This window comes from Microcebus murinus, chromosome 13, assembly GCF_040939455.1.
Source record: "Microcebus murinus isolate Inina chromosome 13, M.murinus_Inina_mat1.0, whole genome shotgun sequence".
NCBI lineage: Eukaryota > Metazoa > Chordata > Mammalia > Primates > Cheirogaleidae > Microcebus > Microcebus murinus.
The window spans coordinates 35,198,650-35,223,540 of record NC_134116.1 but is presented as its reverse complement, the minus strand read 5'-3'; the positions used below and the strand labels follow the sequence as shown (position 1 = coordinate 35,223,540).

Genomic DNA, 24,891 nt, shown 5'->3' with positions numbered 1-24,891 from the left:
TTAATGACAGGAGGCTTGTGGTGTGGACGAATAATCTATGCTCTCAAATATATATAAGTAGTCCATCATTTGCATATATATATTTTTTAAACCTAAGATCAAAAAGCTTTTCAGTCATTCTATTATTGTATAAATTAACTACTGTAGTATAAGCCTACTAATCATGAATTTAAAATTTAGGAAACATTTCCAAGAAAATTCTTTCTTAAATTATATCACTAATTATACATTTTAAAACTTAAAATTGTTAATCCAGAAGTTAAGTCTTCATGTGGTCCATCATCAGTGACTGCCAATTAAAACAATAAGTAAATATGCCTGAATTGACTTTTGATTTTATATTTTCTCTATCTCCAAGTAGCATTACACATGGAAAGAATGTAACTCCAAGTACCTACATGCTTTCCTTTCATTACTCTGTGTCTGTTATAGTTTCTGACATTTAAAAATCTGTTTGATTTCCCTAAAATGAGTTTTAAGCACATGACAAATATATTTATCACTACAAGAAAGAATTTAAGTATTTTTCTGATAGACTTAATACACTTACTGATTTATATCATCTCTGTGCTGAGTACATAATTACTTCTAAGGTTGTACAAACTTTCTAAAATAGTTATTTAACTGAAAATTATTTTAAACATTCAAAGGCAAGGGATACTTCTAAACAACAAAGAAATTTAAAAGGTAGAAATGTTCTCATTTTCTCTCCTCCTAAAAGAATTAAACACTAATTTGCCATCCTGTATATTCTGAAGTTTCATTTATCATAAAACCAGTACAAAGGAAATAAAAAAATGTAAACACATTATATTTACTCTCAGAAGAACTAAACGGGGTGAAAACTCTTCTGTCTGTGTAGATATATATTAATAAATTATATATTCATTATAAATCCCCCAGGCACCTCCCTCTATGCCCTCCCTACATCCCCTAAACACACAATTTTCCTATTCTTGCCCTACTACTTTTAATAAAGTTCATCCACATACACATACACACACACACACAAAATACATAACAAAAACAACTTTTTTGTACCAAGAGAGTCTTGCCTATAAAAGTTTTGCAATAAAGGAAACGTAAACAGGACCTTCCAGGTAAAATTTCCTTCTGGTCAGTAGAACCAGATACTATGCTAATTCTTTGGTAGACATTTATGAATAGTCCTTAAACTTGAAAGGAAATCTGTATTGGTTGGGGTTTTTTTAAAGATATTTTTTTATTCTTTTTTAATAAAATAAATGAGAAGATGGGGATAATAAATGCTTTTTCTTTCCTGCTCCCCCTCCCCCATCTCTCTCATTCTCCCCCTTTCGAAAACTCTCTCCTCCCTCTCCAGCTCTTTTTGATTAATAGATCCATGTGGCTAACGGCCTGACATATGGTGTGCGAAGCAGCTTGAGATAGTACCTTAGGCATCCCCTACGGCCATTAACATATTAGGGGCTTATGTGCAGTCAGACAGTCAGACCTCATCGAGAGCCAGCGTTTTCAGAAAGGCTGCACCCCAGAGCTGTTTGATAGAGAGTTTCAATAATGCACCACTCTTCAATTTTAAGGGAGTTGCTTCTGGTGCTGAAACACTGGGACAAAACCGGAATAAAGTTTAGAAATAAGAGTGAGTTACATTCAACAGCAACAGTAAAAAATGTGCTTACATCTGTTTGTATATGGATATGCACATGGAGGCACAGCTTCAAGCTCACAAACACGCACCAGCTCCTGAGTATTATCAGTAAACAGGCAACGTCAGCTGCCTGGATTTATTTTGTTTAAAGATTTATTTTGCTTAAAGTCTTCTTTATACCCAGAATACTAACAGTACAGTAACAGTACAGTTACTGATAGAGATGACTCGAAAGCAAAACAAAACATAGCAGAATGTTTAAGAAACACACTATTCTGAATCATTTAGTTTGATTTTTTCCCTAGAAGAAATTAAGTGCATTTTTATATGTGTAGCCTTAAAACAAGAAAAACAGGGAGAAAATAATGAAAATTTAACTTTAAAGAATGTAGACCATATTTTAAATGCATTTGCAGATCAAATCCCTGGGGAAGTAACCAATCTTATTCTACAAAATCTCAAAGTTTACAAACAAAAAGTCTTGACAACAATTGTGAAAAGTGGGGAAAGCCTCAAAGATGTATGTGTATTTTTAGACATAAAAAATGTATATATATATATATATATATATCAATATATCAATTTTGGACGAGGGAGATGATAATCAAAATTGAAGAATATTTTCCACTTGAAGCTGGTTTAATTCACTTTAACCTCGTAACTGAAGCTTGAAATTCGCTTTGCCCATATTCTTCTCCTTACAGCCTCCTGCTGATAAACCACTGTACCCCTTTTGAACTGTACTCTAGCTGTTTGCTTGGCAAATAGATGTTGTTCCGCCCTATTAAACCTTTTAGGTAGTTTCATCTTCGGATTTCTCAAATACAGAGCTAATAAGGAGGTGCTTTGATGCCGTTTTACTTTCAAACTATAGCCCTGAGGCATTAAAACGCGCAAAAGGTAACTGGAAAAGTAAATTGCCACGAGCAAGGCGCGCCCTCCCTTTTAAAACCGCTCCTACCCTCTGCAGTGCACTGCGTGGCTTCCGAAAATCGCCCTGTTCCTGCACAGAACTACGTCCCGTTGGCAACCCCTGGGGTTCTGAACCGGTGCCACGTTACCAGGAGGGTGACGAGAGAGGAGGCACTTTTAAGTTTAAAAGCCCTAGAATCCCTTGGGGGAGGGGAAAGACGGGAGGTAGAGACCAAAAAGCTTTATAAAAGTTGATTCTAGGCAGACAAATATCAGGTGGGAGTTGAAGATTAGGAAACCGCCATGTGCTTAAGCAGCCAGTAACAAAACTTTTGCATAAGGCGTGGCGGTGGTGAGCTAGAGCCAGTTCATAGGCGCTAAGGCTGTTGTCAAGCCTCAGGTTCAGATTACACTTTGGAGAGAAGACCCCAGTCTGCACTCCTGCCTCAAATACACTTGATCTCTTCCCCGCCCGAACACACACACACACACACACACACACACACACACACACACACACACACACACACACACACACACACACTTCCTTAGTTTAATATAAGCAAATGAAACAATTGAAACATATCTGTTTTATTTAAAACTGGTATGCAAGCATCAGCCTCGCAAAGGCGTCTCAGTCGGTCATATTTAGGTACATTTTCAGAAGAAATGCAAGCCCCCGGGTAATACCTCTCTCCCAGAGTCAAATGATCCTACCTGCTTTTTAAAATGCCTGCATTTCCTCTGCTAAATCAACAGCACAGATTGAGCGGAGTGCAGGACAGTTGAGCCCCAATGTCAACCTCAGAGTTCCTTGTCACATTCACCTTCTTTTTTCTTTCTCTTTCTTTCATCACAACGCTTTGGTGAAGTCGCATAAGTGATCAAAATTAACATAAATCATTATTAGTTATTAGGATCTGCTCTAAATTACACTGTGAATATCGCACCAGCCCCATCTGCCGCCCCTGCTCCTCGCAGCAATAGATTGCAGATAAAATAAATGTCCTTACCCCATTAGAAGGTTCCTGTCTCTGTAGCCAAAAGCCAAACAAAAGCAATAAATACCGGGCTTTTTCTCTCCACTATTCAGCTGTGACTCTTTTCATCAGCTCTTCCTCTAGAAAAGCTCAATAGCGGCCTGAAAATATTGCATTTTATATCACCAAAGGGCGATTAATATTGCATTAACTGTATTTAACATTTTTTTTAAGCGCGAGTAATCTACAATGAGTTAGTTTCTGTTAGTAAGTGCAGGGGGTATCAGAACTACTGCAGACCACTTAAGATATCCGTACGAACGTATTATTTGTCTCACACGCAGTATTTTATTTATATATAAATATATATTGCTAGAGTGTACCGCGCGATGTTTGAAGTGGAGGAAGCCGTGCTAATGGTCTGCTTAAAGTATTCTGACACTGTCTGGAGACAGCCAGGTCTCTGCCTTCATTAAATGTTTATTGTCAACACTTGGCGAGGACGGGGAGGGGGAGAATGAGACTGTTGTAAGTGAATTTCCACGGCTGGAAAGTGTCAACACTTTATTTTATTCTAATCTGTGTCTGCAAAATTTGTATATATTTTGTTGCACTGAGACCAGGCGTCAGATTACCAAACAAACTTTGGTTTGTAATTCGTTTTACCTAATCAATAGAGGGAGTCTCTCTTGCCCCTCCATCCCCTTTGCCAACTCTCCATCCAGGCTCTTAGCCCCTTGCGTTTCCCTTCACCTGTTCTTGAGCTCTTTCCTTTCTACACCTTAAAGGAGCGACCTCCCGCGGATGCGCGGTTGGGCACACGTTGGGACACTCGCGCTTTTTCGCCGCACCCCGGTTTCCACAAGGGCGATTTCGCCGGCTTCTTTCAGACCCCAGATTTTCAACCTCAGCTTTGCCATTAAAGATTTCACCGAATACCCCGGGACGAAAGCTTATCAGCCAGCATTCCTTTCGCTCCGGGTATAATACAAATCCGTGCCTGATAATAAATTCAAATCTGTAGCAGGGCTTTGGTAATGTGGCTCACTTTGGCAGCAAAACAAAAGCCAAGATGATATTTCTCCCAATTATTTTCAAAACATGTAAACCAATTATGAAACTTTTGTGGGGTTTAAGACTGTTGACTTAGGCAAACTGTGGGAAGGAGTTATTTTCAACCTCTGTGAGATGCTGGTCCGTTCCCTTTTCTCTCAGGACGTCCTCACGGGCGCTTAGGAATCCGAGGGGAACTCAGGAAGCGCCTAATCTGGAGCGTCGGAACTCCGCGCAGCTCACCTCCCGGAGGGGACCCGGCGCGTGCAACACGCATGTGCGGCCTGGGCGCGCTCCCCACGCGCTCCGTGCGCGCCCGGTCCGCCCCCGCTCCCCGCGGTCCGCACCGCCGGCCGTCCCTGCGCACGCGCGTCGGATGCCCGGGCCTGGGCCCTTAACCTGCTCGAGTCCTCCCGGGTCTCGTCGCGTCCCGGCAAGGGCCCCCAAGCAGGGGTTTGTCCAGGCGTCCGAGCAGAGTAGCGACCTCGGGCAGCTAGAAACCTCGGGGCGGCGGGTCTCCGGGCAGGCGGCGGAGGGGTGCAGACAGGATGCGCCACGGTCTCTTCCGCGCAGAACCCAGAGCCGCGGCTCGCGCGCTTGGAGGCGCTGGGCCGCCCGGGTGGGTGGGTGTTGAGGTGGGAGAGCCAGAGCCCTGCGTGGGTGGGTGGGGGGGCGGGTCCCCTCCTGGCTGCAAATTCGGCCCAATCAGCTCCGCCCGCGGTTGGAAACGGCTCGCGCCAGCCCACCCGCCCTGGTGTCCGAAAGTTACGCCGGGGAGACAAGCCAGCTGCAAAAGGCAGCTGGAGAGGAGGGAGCAGCCCCACGAGGCTGTCTCCGAAATAACTCCCGGAGTCCAAGGAGCGCTGGGCTGCTGAAGTTTTGCGGCCGGCCCCTCCGGCCCTGCGCCGCGCCCTGCAGAGCCACCTGATTTGGGGAAGGAGGCAGGCAGCGCTGCCCGACTACCATCTAGCTGACTTGACAACAATTACTAAAGTTTTTAATTAGCTTCTTGTTATCATTTATTTTATTAATTTCCAGAACTCTCAGGCCATGAATTATTCAAAAAGCAAGCCACCCCGAGTGGGGCGGCCGCTTGCCTTCGCCGCACGTGCCCTGCCCGGCCCTGGCCGCGCCGCTCGCCGGCTGCCCCGTGAGCCAGCCCCGCGCAGGCGGCCGCCGTGGCGCGAAGGTTTGATCAAACATTAAATCACGTAATTATTGCGACAAGGCTTATCTCGCAAGTGGAAAAGAGGCCCCTGTGAGAATTAGAATTCGGCTGCTATTTTTAAAAAATCAATTAAGCTTGCGGTCTTCTAGGAAGCAGCCCGAGAGGACCGTGTGGCTCTCACCGTGGGGCCAGGATTGCAGCGGCAATGACACCAGTGGCTACACGGTGCCAGTAATAATTGTGGTCATCACCTTTACTGTCCCGCTGGCCACCAAGGCCGTTGAAACCAGGCCGGGAAAGCTAGCTTTAGCCAGGATCGGAAGCTTCACTTCCAACTTCCCCGACAAAACTATGAAAGCCTATCAACGTGACAGATGAGTAGGGATGCTTCACGCGGGTGCAATCGCGAGAGGCCCAGACCGGGACGTCGAGGCTGCAGGGGCGACAGGGGCGACAGGGGCAGCAGGGGCAGCAGGGGCGGGAGGCGGGGCCGGCCAAGCCGAGTGAGTCCTCCGCACTCCTTGGCTACGCGTGGAAATCGGACGAAGTGGTCCTAGTATCACAAGAAAGTAAAAATCGATACAATCACGGCAGTGGGTGCCTACACTTTATTTACGAGAGTGTAGCCGAAGTTGAGAGCAATTTCAGAGCACGGAATTAAACAAAAATCTATTCAGAAGCCAGTCGATGGGTTTTGAGAACATCATCTGACCTACAGAAGGAGCGGGACCCTGAGCTAGGACCCAGGAAAGAGAAAATTTAAATAGATGGCATAAATGTGGCAGATGCATTTATTAATGCTTATTTTTCTTTTGCCTTTCTTACTTCGCCGCCGTCTGGGTTTCCTGAGAAGCTGAAATGCAAACAGAGCCCAATTCTCCCACTCTCTTAAGCTTATTTTGAGGTTATTCTTTAGAAAACTCCAAGCCACACATGTTGTCATTTCCACCCACTGACGGGTTCAGGAATCCGTTTAGAGTGAAGTTCCGCTCTTCAGAACCAGAAAACTTTGAAAGGCCAAACTATCCAACTATCTCTGAGTAGCAAGCCTTTACACTCTCTTCAGGAGGACATTTTGTTGTTGTTGTTTGTTCTTCCCTGGGTTGACAGTTAAAGGCGTCTTAGAATAATTTTATTATTCCATCCAGCCATATACAGATTCATTCATTCACCAGAAAGCAAAGCATGTTTTTGTTTTGCACAGTTTCCTACTACATAAAATAGGAAACTCGGCAAACCATGTATTTTCATGATCTGTTTTATTAACATAATAGTTATCTTTTTATTTGGTAAAGATTTGACTTAATATAAAACAAATGCTTAAGTTCTTAATACATACATTGATCATCATTATATAATACAAATGTATTTGCCTGCAACATTTCCTTTTGGGGCAGACTTTAGGAAGAAAACCAAAAACCTTTGTACATCTTTTCATTTGTTCATTCCTGGTTCTCCAACAATGAAATCTGATCATACTTTTCTATAAAATAACGTGATTTTTTTACAAATGCATTTTATTTAAAACTTTGATGATATTGCAAGTCAATAACAACAGAAACAAATCAATTTTAATGGAAGAGATCTATTTTTAAAAATACCTCTAGTGCTTTTTTTTAAACATTAACAACTGTTTAAAATCACAGCTTTTAAAATGTACTATTTTTTTTTTTTGAACATCAAGGGTTTTGTTTCACAGATTTGCCGGCGAAATTAAAAAGATTTGGCTAAAATAGGATGACTTCAGAAGATATAATTACAGCTATTAAGAAACTTTGTCCATTTGGCATCTGATCTAGTCCCAAGTCACCAAGAAATAGAGAATCTCTGGTCACTCTGGAGCAGTAGGTGGCACACTAAATGTTCCAAATGAACAGAAGCATTTGAGAAGGTATCTGGATAGATCAAGTGGATGTTTTTTAAAAATTTATTAACCTCCAAAGAAAAGTCACTTAGTTACAGTATTTTAGAAGTGTTTTTGGGCTAAACCATCACACACAAACCTCCAAATGCCTCTGTCCCTGAACCTCAGTTTAAATGATTTTCCGGTGCCTGGTTTTGTATTACCTTTCACCACTCTGAGTGCTGTGGTTTAAGAGTTTCTACAGTTAAAAAAAAAAAAAAAAACTTTTATAAACACAGGCTACTAATGTAGAATTCATTTTATTCAGAGCACCACTTTTCACATGAGTTATCTGAAAGCAAATTCTGATTCAGAAAAAAAAAATACATCATTCTTATCCTTTTCCCTCATTTCATCCCCCTTTCAAATCCTCACCCATTTTTTTTTCTTTTTTGTTTGTTTGGGTTTTTGTTGTTGTTAGATTAAGTCTTATTTGCTGAACGGCTCTACCAGGACAAGGCCCAGTAAAAACACAAAAATGCACCCAAATCATAAAACTGCTCTTCTTTCAGTTATGTTTTATTTGTAAGTGTACTGGGACACATCCCCCTGTTGTATTTTGGCGCACAGAAATGGTTCTGATAGAAGTGGGGGAGGAGGAAGGTTAAAGAGAAAAGACATAACCAAGGAGAAAGCTCAGCAGACATACATGGACAGGTAGATCAATCCGTGAGACATTTTAGGATTAACACTGGCAGTTTGTAACCACTGTGTGAGTGTGTGCATTAAATAAAATATTTACAATAATCTTCCTTTTTTTTCCTTTTCCTCTAAATACAAGAATATGACAAAAATGTTGTGTTTTCGGTGGAAACAGGCAGTAGACTGTGAAATCACACTATCCACAAAACGGTCTACCAGAAAGCTAGTCCAGTTTAGTAGTGCTCAGTTTCAAATGCATAGACTGTTTGCCCTGCAAACAATGATATACAACGTAATTAAATAAATAATGCCTAACCAGAGTGAGACCTAATTGTGTTTCTTTCCACAGTTTCAGATCATGCATGATTTCAGTCTTGTTAAACGACAGGTTTGTTTTCTCATTTGTTCTGTTTTCAATGCTTAGTTATGATTAAAGGATGGTAACAAACCATCTCCACATGAGATCCAAAGAGTATCTTGTGCACAAAGCAGGCATTTTACCTAACCACCTTCAACTGTCTTTCTCATTTATTTTAATCCATCAGCAGCTCGTAAGGTACCTTGATTATTACTATGAGATACTATACATAATTTTCTATTTGGGAGACTGATAGTGCAAATTAAAGTTCTTGCTACCCAACATTTATCCCCAGTAATAAATGACTCTTGAATAATAATAATAACAATAAAACAGAAATACTTGTTTGCTTTTCCCCCCAACATGCAGACTTCTAAAACAAATGGGATGGGGGGTTGCTTTAAATCTGTCTTCCCCTCTTCTGGGATTTAGGTTATTTTTCTCCAGCTAAGTCCTGCCCCAACAGAAACTTCTCAACATTTCAATAATTTCATTCCTCTCCAAGAGAGGAGAAAAGGGGACCTGGAAGAGCAAGATGAGTTTTGTTCAGTGGAGAAAATGGGAGTGCTTATCTCTCCTGTAATTTCCAACCTATCAGTTAATTTGAATTAAGGGGTGCTGATGGTAGGGGGAACAAGCAGGTAGTTTAAAATAAACCACTCTAAAAAACAAATGAAAGGACAAGCTAAGGTAAAGTTCTATGAGTGGGGAAAAAGGCTTATTTGGAAATAGTCTGCTTTCTAGATCTTAGACATAAGAGCAAAAATAAAAAGAGGAAATCCTTAAGATTGTTCTCCTAAAATATTTATTTCGAAGCCCCTAAATCCTGCCCTTTAGTCAGCTCAGAGACTGTGCCTCTCCCTAAAGACTCTCACCCCACGGGGACCAGGCCACAGTCGTGTAGGCTAGGCCACTGGAAAACTTGGATTCCACCTAAACAAGCAGCCAGCCTGCCACCCACCCCCTTTACTGCTGTGCCCCACTCACTTCCCGGTGTTGGAGACCAGCCATTGGAGTCTCACTGGAACGGAGGAAATAAATCAAAGAGGATATGAATGGGGTGGAGGTGAGATTTAGAGGGAAGAATTAAATACACAGAACAACTAGCTTCGATGCCTAGAATTTCACCTTCCGGTTCATTTGGTTTTCGTTTTTTTGACTCAGTTCGTGTGTGTCAGGTTGGGGCGGTCATAATAACGGTGTTGCTCTTTTTTCACTTCCTTTGGGGGGAAATGAAGCTACAGATTATGGGTCCCCAGAGTTAACTTTCTAAAGCATTTTTCTTTGCTTTTGTTCTGTTTTAGTTTGTCTTTATTTGTGCAGTTTTTGGTGGTTGGTAGGTCTGTTTTTGTACATTGTTCCTTGGTCCCCAGGAGATTTTGATAAGTGTCTCTGGTCAAAAAGTCCATTTCCCTACCCTTCCCGTTTGTCCCCCCACCCTACCCCCAGAACCATCCTGCTCCTTGAAACCCCTGCTCCAGTCTCCGCTTTCCTTCCCCCCACTCCCCGCTCTCCCAAGTGCTCCCCCCTTCGCCCCCGCCGTGCTCGCCTTTCTCCACACCCAGCACCCGCGTCCTCTAGGCTGGGGACTGGAAGGGCAGGAAGAGCAGAGAGGGGCCGAAGGAAAGAGCTCGAGGAGGGACTCCCTAAATGCAAGCAGGTAACGGACACTCCAAACCCGGGAGGAGGCAGGCAGAGGAAAGCCGCCCTCCCAAATGCCTCCTCTGCTCCCCGCTCTGTCCGGCACCTCCCAACCCCCTCAGTAAGTGGCGGAGAATTTCATCCGCTTCTGCTTCTGTCTCTGGTTGCAAAACCACACCCGCACCACGTTCTTTTTGAGGTCCAGTTTCTCGGCGATGGCGGCGATCTTCTCGGACGAGGGCCGAGGCTGTACGGCGAAGTAGGCCTCGAGGGAGCGCTTCTCGGGCGCGGCGATGGAAGTCCGCTTGCGCTTCTTCTCGCCGCCGTTGAAGAGCTCGGGCTTGTTCATTTTCTCGCGCTGCGCGCCCTCGGCCTCCTCGAGCCACGCCTGCAGGATGGGCTTGAGCGCGATCATGTTGTTGTGCGAGAGCGTGAGCGACTCGAACCTGCAGATGGTGCTCTGGCTGAGCGAGCCCACGCCCGGGATCTTGAGGTTGGCCAGCGCCGAGCCCACGTCGGCCTGCGTCACGCCCAGCTTGATGCGCCGCTGCTTGAAGCGCTCGGCGAACGCCTCGAGCTCGCGCGGGTCCGTGTCCGAGTCGCAGATGGACGCCAGGCCCGCCGCGCCCACCACGGCCGCCGCCGCCGACGCCGCCGCCACCTGCCCGGCCGCCGCCGCCGCCGCCGCCGCCGCCGCGCCGTGGTGCGCTGCCGCCGCCACCAGCCCGGGGTGCGGCAGCCCGGACGGCATGTTCATGGCGGCCGCCGCCGCCGGGTGCGACAGGTGGCCCAGGCCGTGCATGTGCGGGTGCGGGTGCGCCGAACCGCCCAGCAGCCCGCTGCCGGGGCCGCCGCCGCCGCCCCCCGGGCCACCGCCACCACCGCCGCCCCCGGGGCCGCCGCCGCCCGGGCCGCCGCCGCCCCCCGGGCCGCCACCGCCCCCGGGGCCGTCGTGGGCGCCGCCGCCGCCGCCCGCCGCGCCCGCGCCGCCCGCGCCGGCCATGAGCGCGAGCGACGGCGACGAGATGTGGTCCAGCAGGTCGCCGGGCTCGAGCGCTTGGTGGTGGTGGTGGTGGTGGTGGTGGTGCGCCAGCGGCACGGTGGACGTGGACGTGCAGGGCACGCTGTTCATCGTGTGGTACGTGGCGTCCGGCTTGAAAGGATGGCTCTTGCCCTGGGACACGGCGATGTCCACGGCCGCCAGCGCCTCGGCCCGCGCCAGCAGCGTCTCGTCCAGGCTGGCGAAGAGGTTGCTCTGCAGCTGCAGGCGACACAAACCAAACAAAAACCCACAAAACCAAAAGAGCAAAAACAAAACAACAACAAAAGAAGCACAAACAAGCCGGAAAGCATAACGTGCAAAGGGCAAACACAAAGCAACCAAAATAACAACAAGAGGGGTGGAGGCAGTGGAGAGCGGGAAAGACAGGATGGGGGGACACGTTGGCGACAAGGCAGGGGGACAGACGAGGAGGGACGGGAGCGTGGAGAGGGAGAAGTAGGGGGAGAAGGGGACACAGGAATACATTCCGTGAACGGGGGTAGGAGACGAAAAAGGAGGGGGGAAAGAAGAAGAAGAAGAAGAAATGGAAATGTAACTCGCAGCTGGGGACCCGTGTCACACACCCGAGCACGCACAGAGACCGAGGCGAGCAATTAACAGAGAAAGTGGAGGGAAGTCGAGAGTCCTGGCCCCAGCGCTCCCCACTCCGACCGCAGGCGCCCGACACGGAGGCAGAGGCGGACGGGAACACATTAAGCGCCGCTGTACACAACGTGCCTCGCAGCGGGATTCCTCTAAACACCCCTGCCCGCAGAGCCCCGCACCGGGACCTGCACACACCAGCACCCGACATGCAGCGTCTCGGAGACAGGGAGGGGGCGGGCGCGCGGGCCGGGGCCGCGGGCGTGGGGCGCTTACCGGCGGCGTGGGCAGGCAGGCCCGCCGGATGGCCTCGGAGCTGGAGTGCAGCGACGGGTACTTGTGCTCAGGGAGGGTGGGATGCATGGCAAAGTGAGGCTGCTTGCTGTTCATGGACATCATCTTGACGGCTTGGCATGAATATCCACAAACACTCCGAAAGTCCGCGGGAAAGTGCGTACGCCGGCTCCCCCGGCCTTCCTTCCGAGGCTGCAGCCGCGGCGGTGGCGGCTGCTGGCGGCGATCGCACTGCGGGCTGCTGCCGCTGCTCCAGCTGCCGCCCCGCGCTCCCTTCGACCGCGCAGAGCGCCGCGCGCCGGCCTCGCGGTCCCGCTTCTCCGAGAGCTCTAGCCCTGCGCGCCGACGGGATGCACTCCTCTTACACCTGAGCCCCAATTCTCGCGGCCGGCCCGGGGAGCTCTCGCGAGAGCTCGCAGCCCCGCCGCGCTGACAGGCATCAGCTGTCTCCGTCTGTCTGGCGCGCGCTCTCCCTGTCGGCGGCGCCGTGCGTCTGCGCGCGCGCGCGCGCCCGTCCGGCCGCGACCGGCGCGTGGGAGCCGCTCTTATAGTGACCACCAGCAAGGACAGCGCAGGTGATGCACCTGTAGCTGCCCGGGCATGCGCACTGCACGCCTCACCTTTCCCACCGCGGTCTGGCAAGATCAGAAGGGCCAGCTATTGTCTAAGGGTAAGGCACCTTTTAGTGGAAGAAAGACGAGATGCACGCACGCCCCTATGTGATTTTTTCCCCCCTCGTCGCAAGCCCTGAATATATGCGCATTACTTAGGCACACTTCCTCTCTGGGATGCCTAACAAGCTGTTATATAATGTATACAGCTGGGCATTTGTATGTTAAATTATTCCCGCGCATTCCTCTGTATACAGTATAAATAACAACACAGAAATGCAGAAGGTGCTGTCTTCTGCTGCAAGAACCTGTTTCTTTTAAGGTTTATAAATAGGTTCCTGGAGAATAATCGCGGTGACAGACATTTGTTTGAAGCAGTCAGACGCTATTGATTTCCATATAATTTAATTTCCTCCGCATACTTTTTTGTTGTTGTTGTGAATATAACTGTGTCAGGCACCGCCAGTGACAGCCACTTAGGAGCCACAAGGAGCGTGTGCTTTCTACTCGGGAAAGGCTGTTGAAATGAAATTGTGCATTTCTCTTATTGTTTGTCTCCTTTAACCGTGTACAAACCCACGTTTCAAACGAGCTCAGGGTGATCTGAGGCTTCTAGCAATCAAAAGGAAAAAATAGTTAACAGGGTGTAGTTGGGATCTTTTCCTCATCTCAGCACACACACACACACACACACACACACATACACACTCTCTCTCTCTCTCTTTATACTGGAAACTCCAGAAAAAGAAACCCGCTTCAGAGAAAAGGGAATCAGACGTTGAAAAGCGAACTTTCTTTTCCCTTTCATTGTTTTGGCTTTTTGCTTCTTATCTCTGCTTTGCTGATATATTTTTTTCTTCATAGGAGGCAGGATCAAGCTAATACATAGAAAAGCTTGATTCAGAATATTAATTCAAATCAGTTTGAAAAAATAGCCACAAGCTCAGGACTGGCCTTTAAATTTTCATTTTTATTTAATTTTATTTTTTACTTACTGTGAAATCAAGACACATGAAGACAAATAAATCAATTAGCTAACCTGTTATAAGGCCCTTATGTGGCAGGCAGATCAAGGGCCTCCCCAGGGAGCCACAGTTCAGGTGCCTGAGTCTCCAGGGATGCAGCGCTTGCCTGGGGTGATAATAACAGCCCAGATGTTATCACATCTGCAGCAAGAGAGCTGGAGAGCGGCAAGGCACTGCTTATGGGAAGTAGAGATCAGATAAATAATCTTCCTGGTCTCTCCCACACCAAGGAGGTCTGTATTTCACCAAAGAGCAGATCTCATTTCTATAAACCTAAATTTGCGTTCCCATGGATTTTATCTTCCCTCTGCACAAACGCATGTGTATTTAGCATACCCACTCACCTACTCAGATTCCAAGAAGAGCCCACAGGCGTCACCGTGGCTTTTTCTTTCTTTTCTTTTCTGTCCCCTACCCCCTCCCTTCCTTCTAGCTCCAGAGGGAAGTGAGAAGGATGTTCACTTGCTGGTGAGAGAGGGAGCCGAGTCTCCATCCATTATGCGGTCCCCTGGGAGTGCTAAATGCAACTTTATCTCAACGGGGAATGGACGATGAGCAAGACGTCGCTGGAGGGAAAGAGTGAGTCCTCTGGTAGTCGTCTCACCGGGTGTCCAAGCTTAACCTAATCCTTCCTGACACCCATGGCAGCAGTTCCCTGCAGTCTCCCTTGGGGGTGGGGGTGGGGAGGAAGAGCCCCAGCAGAGGGCTAGAGCCTGGAGCCTGTCCTCCCTTCCTCAGGAAACAGGCCTTTAGAAAGGACCCCATGGGTACTGGGCAGACAGAAAGTCAACTAGTACAGGTTTATGTCAGGTGGACATGCAGAGAGTGAAGGGAGTTCCTGAGTACCCAAAAGGGCACCTCAGTTTACCCTCTGACCCTGGAGAGCTTCCAGTAAATCCTGTGAGGAGATCAGCCTAGCCTGAAGTCAGGAGTTTACCATTCTGCAAAGATTCCCTTCCCAGCTCACTTCTGTTTGGACACAGGAGTACCCAACTTCCAGGTGAGAGCAAACCTTTGCCCAGAATATCAGGCCTTTTGCTGGGGCTAGAAATATGAGGGCTGTGGTTACATTCCTTCTTCTACTCCTTGGATTGAAAGCCTATCTAAGGCACATTTGTCTTGCACAATAGCACCTACACAATGCTTGTCACATAGTAAAAGTGTCCCCATCAAACAATACATATGCGTAGAAAGGAAGAAAGGCCAATTGGGGAGGGGCAGGAGAAGAAGGCGGAGTGGGTTCAACAAGCCAGGGCTGATTGGGGATTGCAGGAGGATCCCTGAAGGGGTCTCCTCTCTCCTTAAAAGGAGGTGGGGATTGGGCAGCAGGGGGTATGTGCTTTCTCAGAGCAGAGCTGTAAATCTTAATCCCAGCCAGTTCTTTTACAGAAGCCAATTATTCACCCCGCCCTAATATACTTGCTACCTTTTATCTTCCTTCCTCAAGTGCTTGCTGAGCACTATTCTGGGCCAGTGCTAGGCACTGGAGGTAAAACAGGTCTGAAATATGAGTATCTGCCCTCCAGGAGGTGACAATCTATGTGTATGGGGCAGCCACAGGTAAAAGGCATTCATGGTGCAGGGATAACAGGTGTGATGAGAGTTGTACAGAAATATGGGATGGAGTGATGCTTGGAGACTTAACCTGCCCACATCTCTGTTGGGCCTCAGCCCCAGGCTAAAGAGTGGGGCCCACCAGCGGATCTGCAGGCAGTTCCTTGGACCATATCAAGCCTCTCCCTACTTACCTCACGAGGAAGGAAAAGGGTGATAAAGGAAAGGGTGGTGGGCCCAGGCTCAGCTCACCCATATGTCACTGCTTTGTTTTCCCGGTTTGGCAACTGCTGTAACTAGTTGGCCCCTGCCTGTGCTAATGATGCCCACATGGGGTCTGAGCCTTGGCATAGATTCCTGGGCAATTTTTTTTCTCCTTCTTATTTAATGACCAACACAGCTTACACCCCCGCGCCCCCCAATCTCATAGCTTTGCATTTTATCAAGAGAGGGATAATGAATGCACAGCTATTGATTTCCAAGGAATTTCCGCCCCTAGGGACAGGGAGTCTATCATCTGGATCAGAGACACATTTCTTTCCCTCATTAATTAATTTTCTCCTCCTCCTTTGGCAGGCCTCACTTCACATTTCCTTTGGCAGCGCCCCTTTCCCGAGCGAGGGGAACACATATCCGTTGGCTGCAGTGAGGACCAGCGGGAGAGGCTCTGTGCGAGGGCCCACGCTGTCAGGGCTGAACTCTCGTCGCCTTTGACCTGTCCTCCCACCCCGCCACCTCCAGCTCACCGCCTGACAGCTGCTGCCCACTTGGGCACTGCCTTCCTCCTTCCAGGTGCGGGAAAGTTAGTATTTAACTCGGCAGCCACTATCTCGAGGTCGAACCAGACTTACTTGTCCCGGTGTAGGGACCCCAGATGGCTCTGGGGAATGCTGACGTAAATTCGTGGAGGTTGTGCGCGTAGAAGGGGCAGGAAAAGGGATCGGGCCTCGCGCTCCTGCCAGAACCAGGGTCCTGGCCCCACCTGCAGGTTACGCCACCTCGGTCCGGCGGCCGAAGCCGGAGCTCTGCCCTTCGCAGCCACGTTCCAGGCAGGCAGTTGCCCAGTTTGAAACGAGGCGCTTTTCGCGGTACAGCCAGGGTCCTGCATTCGGGAGAAGCCCCCAGGGCCCAGAGTCGGCGGGCTTTAGAGGCCACTTGGGTTGTTTTAAGCTCAGTGGCAAGGGGCAGGCAGGGGAGGAACAGGCCCAGGGAGGGGTTTTCGGTCTCGGAACACCCCCACATCTGGGCTGTCCAGCGCTCTCCGGGTCCGACCCAGTCTGTCGAAGGGTGGAATGGAGGAAGGAATGGGGAAGGGAAAGCAGCACTCTCGGTTTCCCTTTGGGCCACCTTCCCAGGGCCATGCCTGGGCTGCTTTGATCCCCAGTCTCTCTTATTGCTACTCGTTGCATCTTGGTCCCGTGTCTCCCTCGGTGACGGAGGGGCTACTGGGCTCCTCGTCGGCCCCACTGGGGACCCTGGGACCTCCTCTCGCAGCCCCGTACGCGGCAGAGCCGACCCCTCCCAGTCGTGTCCTCGGCGGCCGGCCGGGCCCAGCCCAGCCCTGAGGCTCGATTCCCTGGCTGTGCTGTCGCTCGATAAGGCTCGGAGATTTCCTGGAGCCGTCAGTGCCCTCTCTCTACTGCGCACTGCCTAGCTCCCGCAGCCGCTCGCCTGCCTCGGTACCCAAGGTCCGGCTGGGTGAGATATGGGGGCCCGTCGTGATCGATGATTTCCTCTTATAAGGTTCTCAACTCTGCATTCAGACTGGGCTCCAGCTGGGACCAGCAGAGGAGATTCTCAAGTAAACCAGTAAAATACAGTTTTCTTTCTTTCGGTTGTTTAATTTAAATGCAACTTCCCTTGGGGACATTTTCCTGGACGTTAACCGCCCCACCCTGAGGTGTCGCTGATGACCTAGCGACCCAGATGGTGCGTGCGTTTTTAGCAAAGTTTACTGCTGGTTATTCTCACTCTTGGCGTTACTTATATAAATACAGCTGTACATGTATATCTCCACCCTAATCTCTCTGCGGACAGCAAACCCACCTACCTTGTGAAAGCCCTATGGGTGATGCATGACCACTGCGTCTCTGTCCTAACGGGAGCTTGGCCTCCCCCGCCTGCTAGTTTCCAGAACCAGTTTTGCAGCCCAACTAGACAATATCGTACGGCTTATCGTGGCCACGGGCCCCTGTGATTTCGGTCCCAAGAAGAGGATCAGAGGAGCCCCCGCCCCGCCCTGGCCAGGCCCCTCCAAAGCTAGAAGAGCGCTCTGGTCATAGAAGGGGCTTCCAGGTTCCAGGTTAAAACAACAAACAAACAAACAAACAAACGAAACTCTACAACAGACACGCCTGCTCATGACCCCACGCGACGAGATGGGAAGTTGGTCGCCTTCTCCCTCTGGTGACAGCCGCCTGCCCGCCGCTCCGACCAGGTCACCCGCACGCCCTGGTTGGAGCGAGCGCTACTGGCCTAAACGGGCAGCAGAGGACCCCAGACCCCCACGCGTGCGGTTCCGAGGCCGAGAGGCGGGCGCCCGTCGTCCTCCGAAGGCTCCGCTCTGCCTCCAGGAGCAGGGTCCCCCAAAGGGTCTGGCGGCCGTGGAGGAAACCGCAAGGCCGCGAGTCCAACGCCGAGAGTGCGGAGCTGGGTCCCGTCGCCCGGCTCCAACGCTGGCCCGCGCCGCCGCCAGCCGCCCCTCCTCCCCGCCGCCCGCACAAATCAAAGCCCCTTGCGAGGGACTGGGAAATAGTTGCCTTGTCATGTAACACATTGCCCTGATTTATTATAAAATTTTAACGAAATCATGCATATTTTAACAGCCTTTAATCACTGCATGAAAATTTAATTCATGGACTGTAGCGCGTTTAAATAAATGAAGTGTTAATTCATTAGGATTAATTAATTTGTTAAAGGATTGTGTGCAAGGTTAAGGTGGAAAGAAAACTCTTTGTTGGTTTCGCGTCTTAATCGCCAGGTTTCACGAGTGGTAATAAAATGAAAGGAAACCGCAGAGCCGGCTGTTCGGGTGGGGCCTGGGCGGGACCCGCTGAGAGCGCCCAGAAGTACGCGGGAAACTCCGGCTGGAAGGGCAAGGGCGGGTCTGTGTTCCCAAGACGTTGGGGAGTCCGGGTATGGATGGTGCGGGTAGAAGGGGCTGGGGAGAGCGGGCACTGGAGGCGGGAATCCCGGAATGCCAAGCCGAGTTGGCTGGAATCCGAGGAAGGGAAGGGGACTCAGAGCCAAGGCTGGCGGGCCAGAGCCCACCTCCCCGCCCCGAACACAAATATGAATGACCCCGTGGGTGAGGTGAGGTCGCCCCTGCAGGTCCTCAGAGGGCCAAGCTTCAGCTTAATGGACAGATGATGGGCCAGCCCCCGCCACCTCCTAAGCCTTCTTGCGCCCGGGGAGCCGCTGTCTAGCCATCAGGCCGCCGGCCCAGGCGGCTAGGGCAAGCCTGGGAGCCTCGGGGGATTTTGAGAGGAGGCGGAGCAAAGCCAAACTCAGGATGAAGCAATCCGGGAAACCTTTTTTTCAATCAGGAGCCCTGATGTTAGGGAATGGTTTCTTCAGCACCTCTTCTGAGACAGCAGCTAAATAGGCGTGCCCACTGGCATACTCTCGGCTCACAGAAAAGAGGTCCTCTTCCGCGCAGAACTCTTATTCATCCTTCAAGACCCGGTACAAATAACACCTCGGTGAAGCCGCCAGAAGTCCTCACTGCTCCACGCTATACCCAACACGACACTTTTCTACTTACAAATGTTAAGAATCAAAATGGATCAGAACTACCTCCTCCCACCTCCCAGTAAGAGTCAGTAATGATACCTGCCCCTGGCAAAGGGATCTTTATATCCCCAAATTACAAACGTCAGACAAGACCCACACTTCTACACACTTGTTTGCCGCAATTAACATTTATTATTAGAGAGGGTCTGCTGCCTTTCAGACCCAGCAGACCTAGGCATCTACCTCGTTTCAAGAAGTGGAGCTGTAACTGGAGGCAGTCTAGATGGTCTCAGTCATATAAAACTGCAGATCGCCCTAACTTGGGCTCCAGATGGGTTCTTAAAAGAAATCTGCGTCTTAATAGATGCTTCCTCACTCAGAGTGGGGTTCCGAGAATTAGGCAATAAATGTTCACTATGCACTCTGAGATCATTGCTTAAAAGGTTTTCTCTCTGCCAACTATTACAAAAGGAATCAGGTTACATTGTGATAGGCAAAGACTGTGTTGTAGGACTCCCACAAATAGAGATGAAAGACCTTATGAAGCTTTGGAAAACCCTTCTAATCTAATAAAAAGCACATAACAAACAGTTAATCTCAGTTTGATGTGCTCTACAAATATCCACAGGTAAAAAAGAGGGGAAATCTAGTATATGTATTACACTTTGAATAATTGAAACCCATTTGAGTATATAGAAACAAGAAGTTCCTGAAACATCATGGTTCAAGACCAAGTTCTTCTCTTCTGAACTACTGAACTAGTTTCAAACCAACATAGGCAACAAAACGATAGGAAAACAAAGCAGATTTGAAATCAAGGGACTATCTCATTCTACTGTCTTCAGTTTTTATGTCAGCTGACTCAATGAAATAGGAAAAAGACGTCATTTTGGATGAAGATTTTTAAAAGTACTAAAAGTCATGATTTTTTTAAAAATGTAGCATCCTGTCACATTTCTGTAGCATTTTAGAAAGATGAGTGATCAGAATTTTCTAAAAATATTAAGTGTCTGCTTCCTTATCATGAGTGCATCTCTTTCTAACATAGCCTTAGTGAAATTAACCAATAGGAGGTTAATCTAAATGTTACTGTTAATGTGAATCTTTAAGTGGAACACACACAACTCCCATCATTGAGCTTCTGTTTAGTAAATTCAGACACAGGAACATAGGCAGGAATTAAATGCTACATGAAAAGTAACATGCTAATACTTCCCCAATACTACTTTAAAAAGAATCCTAGGAATAGTTCAAATCCATTCATCCTTAGGCCTATGAATGTGAATTCTCACACTTGGGAGACGAAGAGCACACGCTCTGGAGTCACAGACCCACCTCCAAGATATGGTTCTATCCAATTCCAGCTGTGTAATCACTAATCCTCAATTTGCTTTTTTGTAAATTGAGGATAATTGTATTTGGTTCACAGAGTTTTAAAAGGGGATTAGATGAGACAGAAATTAGTTTAGTAAAATAGCTGCTCTCAATAAGAGACAGTTTGTTGTTTTTTGTTTGGAGTATGTGTATGTAACAGGTGTAATTTTAAATCTATGAGACCATGATATTTGTCTTGACATTAGATTATGGTAATGTGGCACAAATGAGAATGTGTGAATAAAATTAAATCCTGCACAGATTATTACCTTTGACTGAGGAATGGCACAGGTTCAAAGAATGCATGAAATACTGTTCTAGGGAGGATAGAGAGACATTTCTGAAAATAAGCAGCTGGGAAATACTTTGGTCCAATATTGATGCTCTCACCCATGTTTGTCATTAGTAAATGAGATTACACACTCCAGAGATGCATGTCACAATGTCAGGATACATTTGGATTTAAAAGACACATCCTTGGTTACAAACAAAACTAGAATTAGGCTTACCCTTTGTCTTAGTCTGTTTGGGCTGTTATAATAAAATACCTTAGACTGGGTAATTTTTAAACAACAGAAATTTATTTCTCACAGTTCCAGAGGCTGGGAAGTCCAATATCAAGGTGCCAGCAGATTCAGTGACAGCTTGCTCTCTGCTTCAAAGATGGTGACCTCTAGCCTGTGTCTTCATATAGCAGAAGGGGCAGGGGAGCTCTCTCAGGACTTTTATAAGGACACTAATCGCAGTAAGGGTGAAGAGCCCTCATGACCTAATCATCTCCCAAAGACCCCACCTCTTAATACCATTACCTTGGGGGTTAGGTTTCAACATATGAATTTGGGGGACACATACATTTTGACCATAGCACCCCTAAATTTACCTTGTGACAAAAAAATTTTCATTTTCTGCATTCTGTTGATTTTCTAATGTATAACCAGATTATCAAAAATATTTACACTGCTAATAGCTCTGAAAGTATCCATTAGTTTTAACATAGCAGAAAGATAAAATGAACAATTACTAGAAAACGTATATGACAAAATAAAAGTTATGATTTAAATTAGCCTTTTCTAGTTATTACTTCTGAAAGTGAAGGGCATGGTTCCCCAAATATTCATTATACTTTTATGGCTTCATTGAATCCTCCAGAATCTGTTATAACAAGGGTCAGCAAGTTTTTCTGTAAAAGGCCAGATAGTAAATATTTTAGGTTTTGTAGATAATACATAAACAAATGAGTGTAGTTGTGTTCCAACAAGACTTTATTTAGAAACACTAAAATCTGAATTTCATATCATTTCCCTGTGTCATGAAATATTTTTCTTTGTATTTTAAAAAACTATTTAAAATGTAAAAACTATTTTTTGTTCACAGGCCTTTCAAAAGCAAGTGCAGACCAGATTTGGTCCATGGGCCACAGTTTGCTAACTTCTGTATTATAAAATCAATTTAAAAATGGTAAGTTTTTCTGGTCTTTATCTGAGACAAGGAATCATCATCAATACCAAGGAATACAGTGTTTATGACATCTTTTATTCAATTCACATAGAAAAGCATGCAGTATTAATGTAAAACAGTATGGTATTAATGTAAAATGTTCACTACACATTAGATAAACAAATCATTAGCATACAGACCCATTCTTAAAGGTTTATATAGGCATAACAAACATGTTTAGAATAATATACTTTTCCAGAACCTAAATTAAAAATTGTGCTTACCTCTTACCTACCATCACCCCCTGAATATTTTTCATGAAAAAAACAATTTTTTGTTCTACATAAAAGATATGCTATTAGTCAACTGAAACTTAAGTATGGAAAACACAGCAAGCAAAAATGCTACCATGCATACAGTTTCCACAAAGAACAGTAACATGCAATCCAGCATTTTATCACTCTAAAAAAAAAAACACCTCCCCTGGGATATAAGTGGATCAAGAACTTGGCAATGAGTACTTCTGCACCTTTACATCTAGAAAAATGAAGCTAGGATGTTTAGGCTCCATTAAACACAACTGTTCCATGCCTTCTTTCTAAAGTATGCTCAATTTTTGATTTTAAACACAAAGATGAGCAAATATGTTACCTGACATAAAATGAATATTTTCATATAGTAAATGTATCTTTTCACACTAGCAGAATGTTTTCATAAACCTGTACAAAGCATAATGTTAGAAAAAATGCAAACATATACATAAAACCTAAAAAACAAAGGTAAATCAATATTTGACTAAAGTTAGAGTCCTTTTTCTCTATCATGGCCTTAAACAAAAGTTAAGCCGTCACTAAACATAAATTTAAAAAGGCAGGCAAAATAATTTCCACCTTAGAAAAAGCTTTAAAGAAACTCAAGTGTTTTGTGAGCAGTATGTAAACAACACTAAAAGTTTTATTTAAGAAATCCAAATTCTGAAGACAAGTGAGGCTTAGTAACAGGTTACTGTATTTAACAGTTAAATAAGATTCCAAAAAAACAAAATACACCCAACCCAGATACATATAAAACTCATTACAAAAAACAAAGAAAGAAACAAAAAACAAACTAACAGCAGCAACAACAACAACAAAACACCCCTCTCCCTAACTTCTCTGGTTTAAAAGATCCCTCCCTCAACAGCCCCTCCCCCCAGAAAGAAAGTCTTCTATTTTTTCTCTTAAAGTCTTTTCAAAATGAACCAAAGTATTCTAGGTACAGGTTAATCTACCATTCTGACTTGACCCTTGACTAAAGATTATCAATTCAAAATTGTATAGAATTTTTAAGAGAAAAACTTGTATACTTCTCTCAGGACAAAAACACAAATGACACCTTTCTAATGAGTTAACTTTTAGTTGCTTTTGATGGGCTGGCATTGGAAAGGCTGCTCTGGATTTTTCTTTTCGTTGACTGATTCACATTTTTATTTCTCTTTTCAGGCACAAAGGAAGTAGACCAAGGAGACTGAAGGTGGTTCTGAAGACTGTGCATCTCTGAGGACATCTTAAACAAAGATGACCCAAACCTTTGATCTTCAAATAGTCCATGTGAACTGCTTAGCAAAACACCCTGGGAAAACTCTGTTTGAAACAAACAGCTTGGGGGTTTGGTTTCATTAGTTCCTGGATTAGAACTGGGATGGAGTGAAAAATCCTCATTCATTTCTTGGTCAGATGGAGACAGGAGAAAAAAAGAAGTGGGTTTCCATTCATTTCCATTTTCTAACTGATCAGTACTAGTTAGAGAACCTTTGGAAAGGTTTAGCTTAGTTCTTTCTTCCAACTTATCAGATTCCTCAAGAAATTCACTGCCTTGAGATGACTTTGACAACCCATCCAAATCCACTGACTTAAAACCGTTATTGCAAGGGCTTTTGCTGTTGTCTGACTCTGACATCATTGAATCCAACTCAGAGATTTTGTCAAGGTAAGCAGCATCCATTGATGCTTCGCTAGATGTTCTTGTCCGATTCATTTCAAAAGAGCGAATAGAATTCAACCTCTTGGATAAACATGAGCCCGGTTTCTCACCCAATTTTGAAGATATTTCTCCAACAGAATTTGCTATCGTATTCCCCTCTGAACTTTCAAAATCCAAGCTTTGGGCATAGCTTGTAGAACAACAGTCCCAAAATCCTGTCTTTGGGGAAGTAAAACATTCTGATTTCTTTTCATTTTCATTTCTACTTATATCATCTTCTGAAGAATCTTTATTAGAAACATTTGAAGAATCACAAAAATCATCAAACACCAATTTTCTGAGATGGTTTGAGTGCTTTTTGGAACCTCCAGCTTTGACCATAGAGCTTTCTCTATTTTCTGGAGTATTGAGCTGAAGGCAACTAAGGGACAAAGGAGTACAAGGAGCTGGAAGATCATAAAGTTCTTCATCTTTGTAGGGTACACAATCACTTGGTTTATTACCCCACTCTCTTTCCAGATAAGTATCCATACTTGTATCTGTCACATCTAACATGATTTCTACCCGTTTCTGATATAGGTCTTTGTTCTTAGAACAATTTAGCTCTGTACTGCTGGTGCTTTCCTGCCTGGCAGAACCCGTGTCAGAGAGTCTGCTGCTGGAGGGCTTTGCCAGGTGAGAAGAACTCGAGGTGGATGAGCAAGGCTGCTTACTGGCACTATCACCTTGATTCTTTGATGCCACATCCTCCTCGCTGCCTTTGCTCCCCTTGCCATCTGCAGAAAGTGATCTCTGGCAAATGGAATTCATAGCTTTCTTCTCTTCACTTGAATTTTTCAGCTGTGCAACTTGAGATTCTAGTTCCTCTATATACTTATCACTTCGTTCCAGGGCTTTCTTGAGGCGATTGGTTTCACGTTCATACTGTTCTACTTTGGACTGAAGAGCTGCAACTGTAAACCTTCCAAAC

General features: G+C 46.3%; 2 protein-coding genes across 5 annotated transcripts in view; both read right to left on the bottom strand.

Moving 5' to 3' along the window:
• Window positions 1–6,959: 6,959 nt before the first annotated feature.
• POU4F1 (POU class 4 homeobox 1) lies at window positions 6,960–12,340 on the bottom strand. Its single transcript, XM_012785742.3, has 2 exons — window positions 12,209–12,340; window positions 6,960–11,548 (listed from the first exon to the last, which is right to left on the bottom strand). The coding sequence occupies exons 1-2, from the start codon at window positions 12,329–12,331 to the stop codon at window positions 10,406–10,408; spliced, it is 1,266 nt and encodes a 421-aa protein (XP_012641196.3). The 5' UTR covers window positions 12,332–12,340; the 3' UTR covers window positions 6,960–10,405.
• Window positions 12,341–19,057: 6,717 nt separating this feature from the next.
• OBI1 (ORC ubiquitin ligase 1) overlaps window positions 19,058–24,891 on the bottom strand; it is a 42,003-nt gene continuing 36,169 nt past the window's right edge. For 2 of the 4 annotated variants that reach the window (XM_076009349.1, XM_012785748.3), the window contains one exon: window positions 19,058–24,891. In XM_076009349.1, the coding sequence (XP_075865464.1) occupies window positions 23,346–24,891 (1,546 nt within the window). In that variant the 3' untranslated portion in view covers window positions 19,058–23,345. The other 2 variants (XM_012785744.3, XM_012785743.3) reach the window with 2 other exon arrangements.

What these genes read in the sequence shown, in the direction of transcription:
- POU4F1 (XM_012785742.3), bottom strand. Translation starts at nt 12,331, where the DNA reads ATGATGTCCATGAACAGCAAGCAGCCTCACTTTGCCATGCATCCCACC. An exon ending in CCTGCCTGCCCACGCCGCCG is followed by an intron (nt 11,549 to 12,208) that starts GTAAGCGCCCCA and finishes TGTCGCCTGCAG; the next exon opens with CTGCAGAGCAACCTCTTCGC.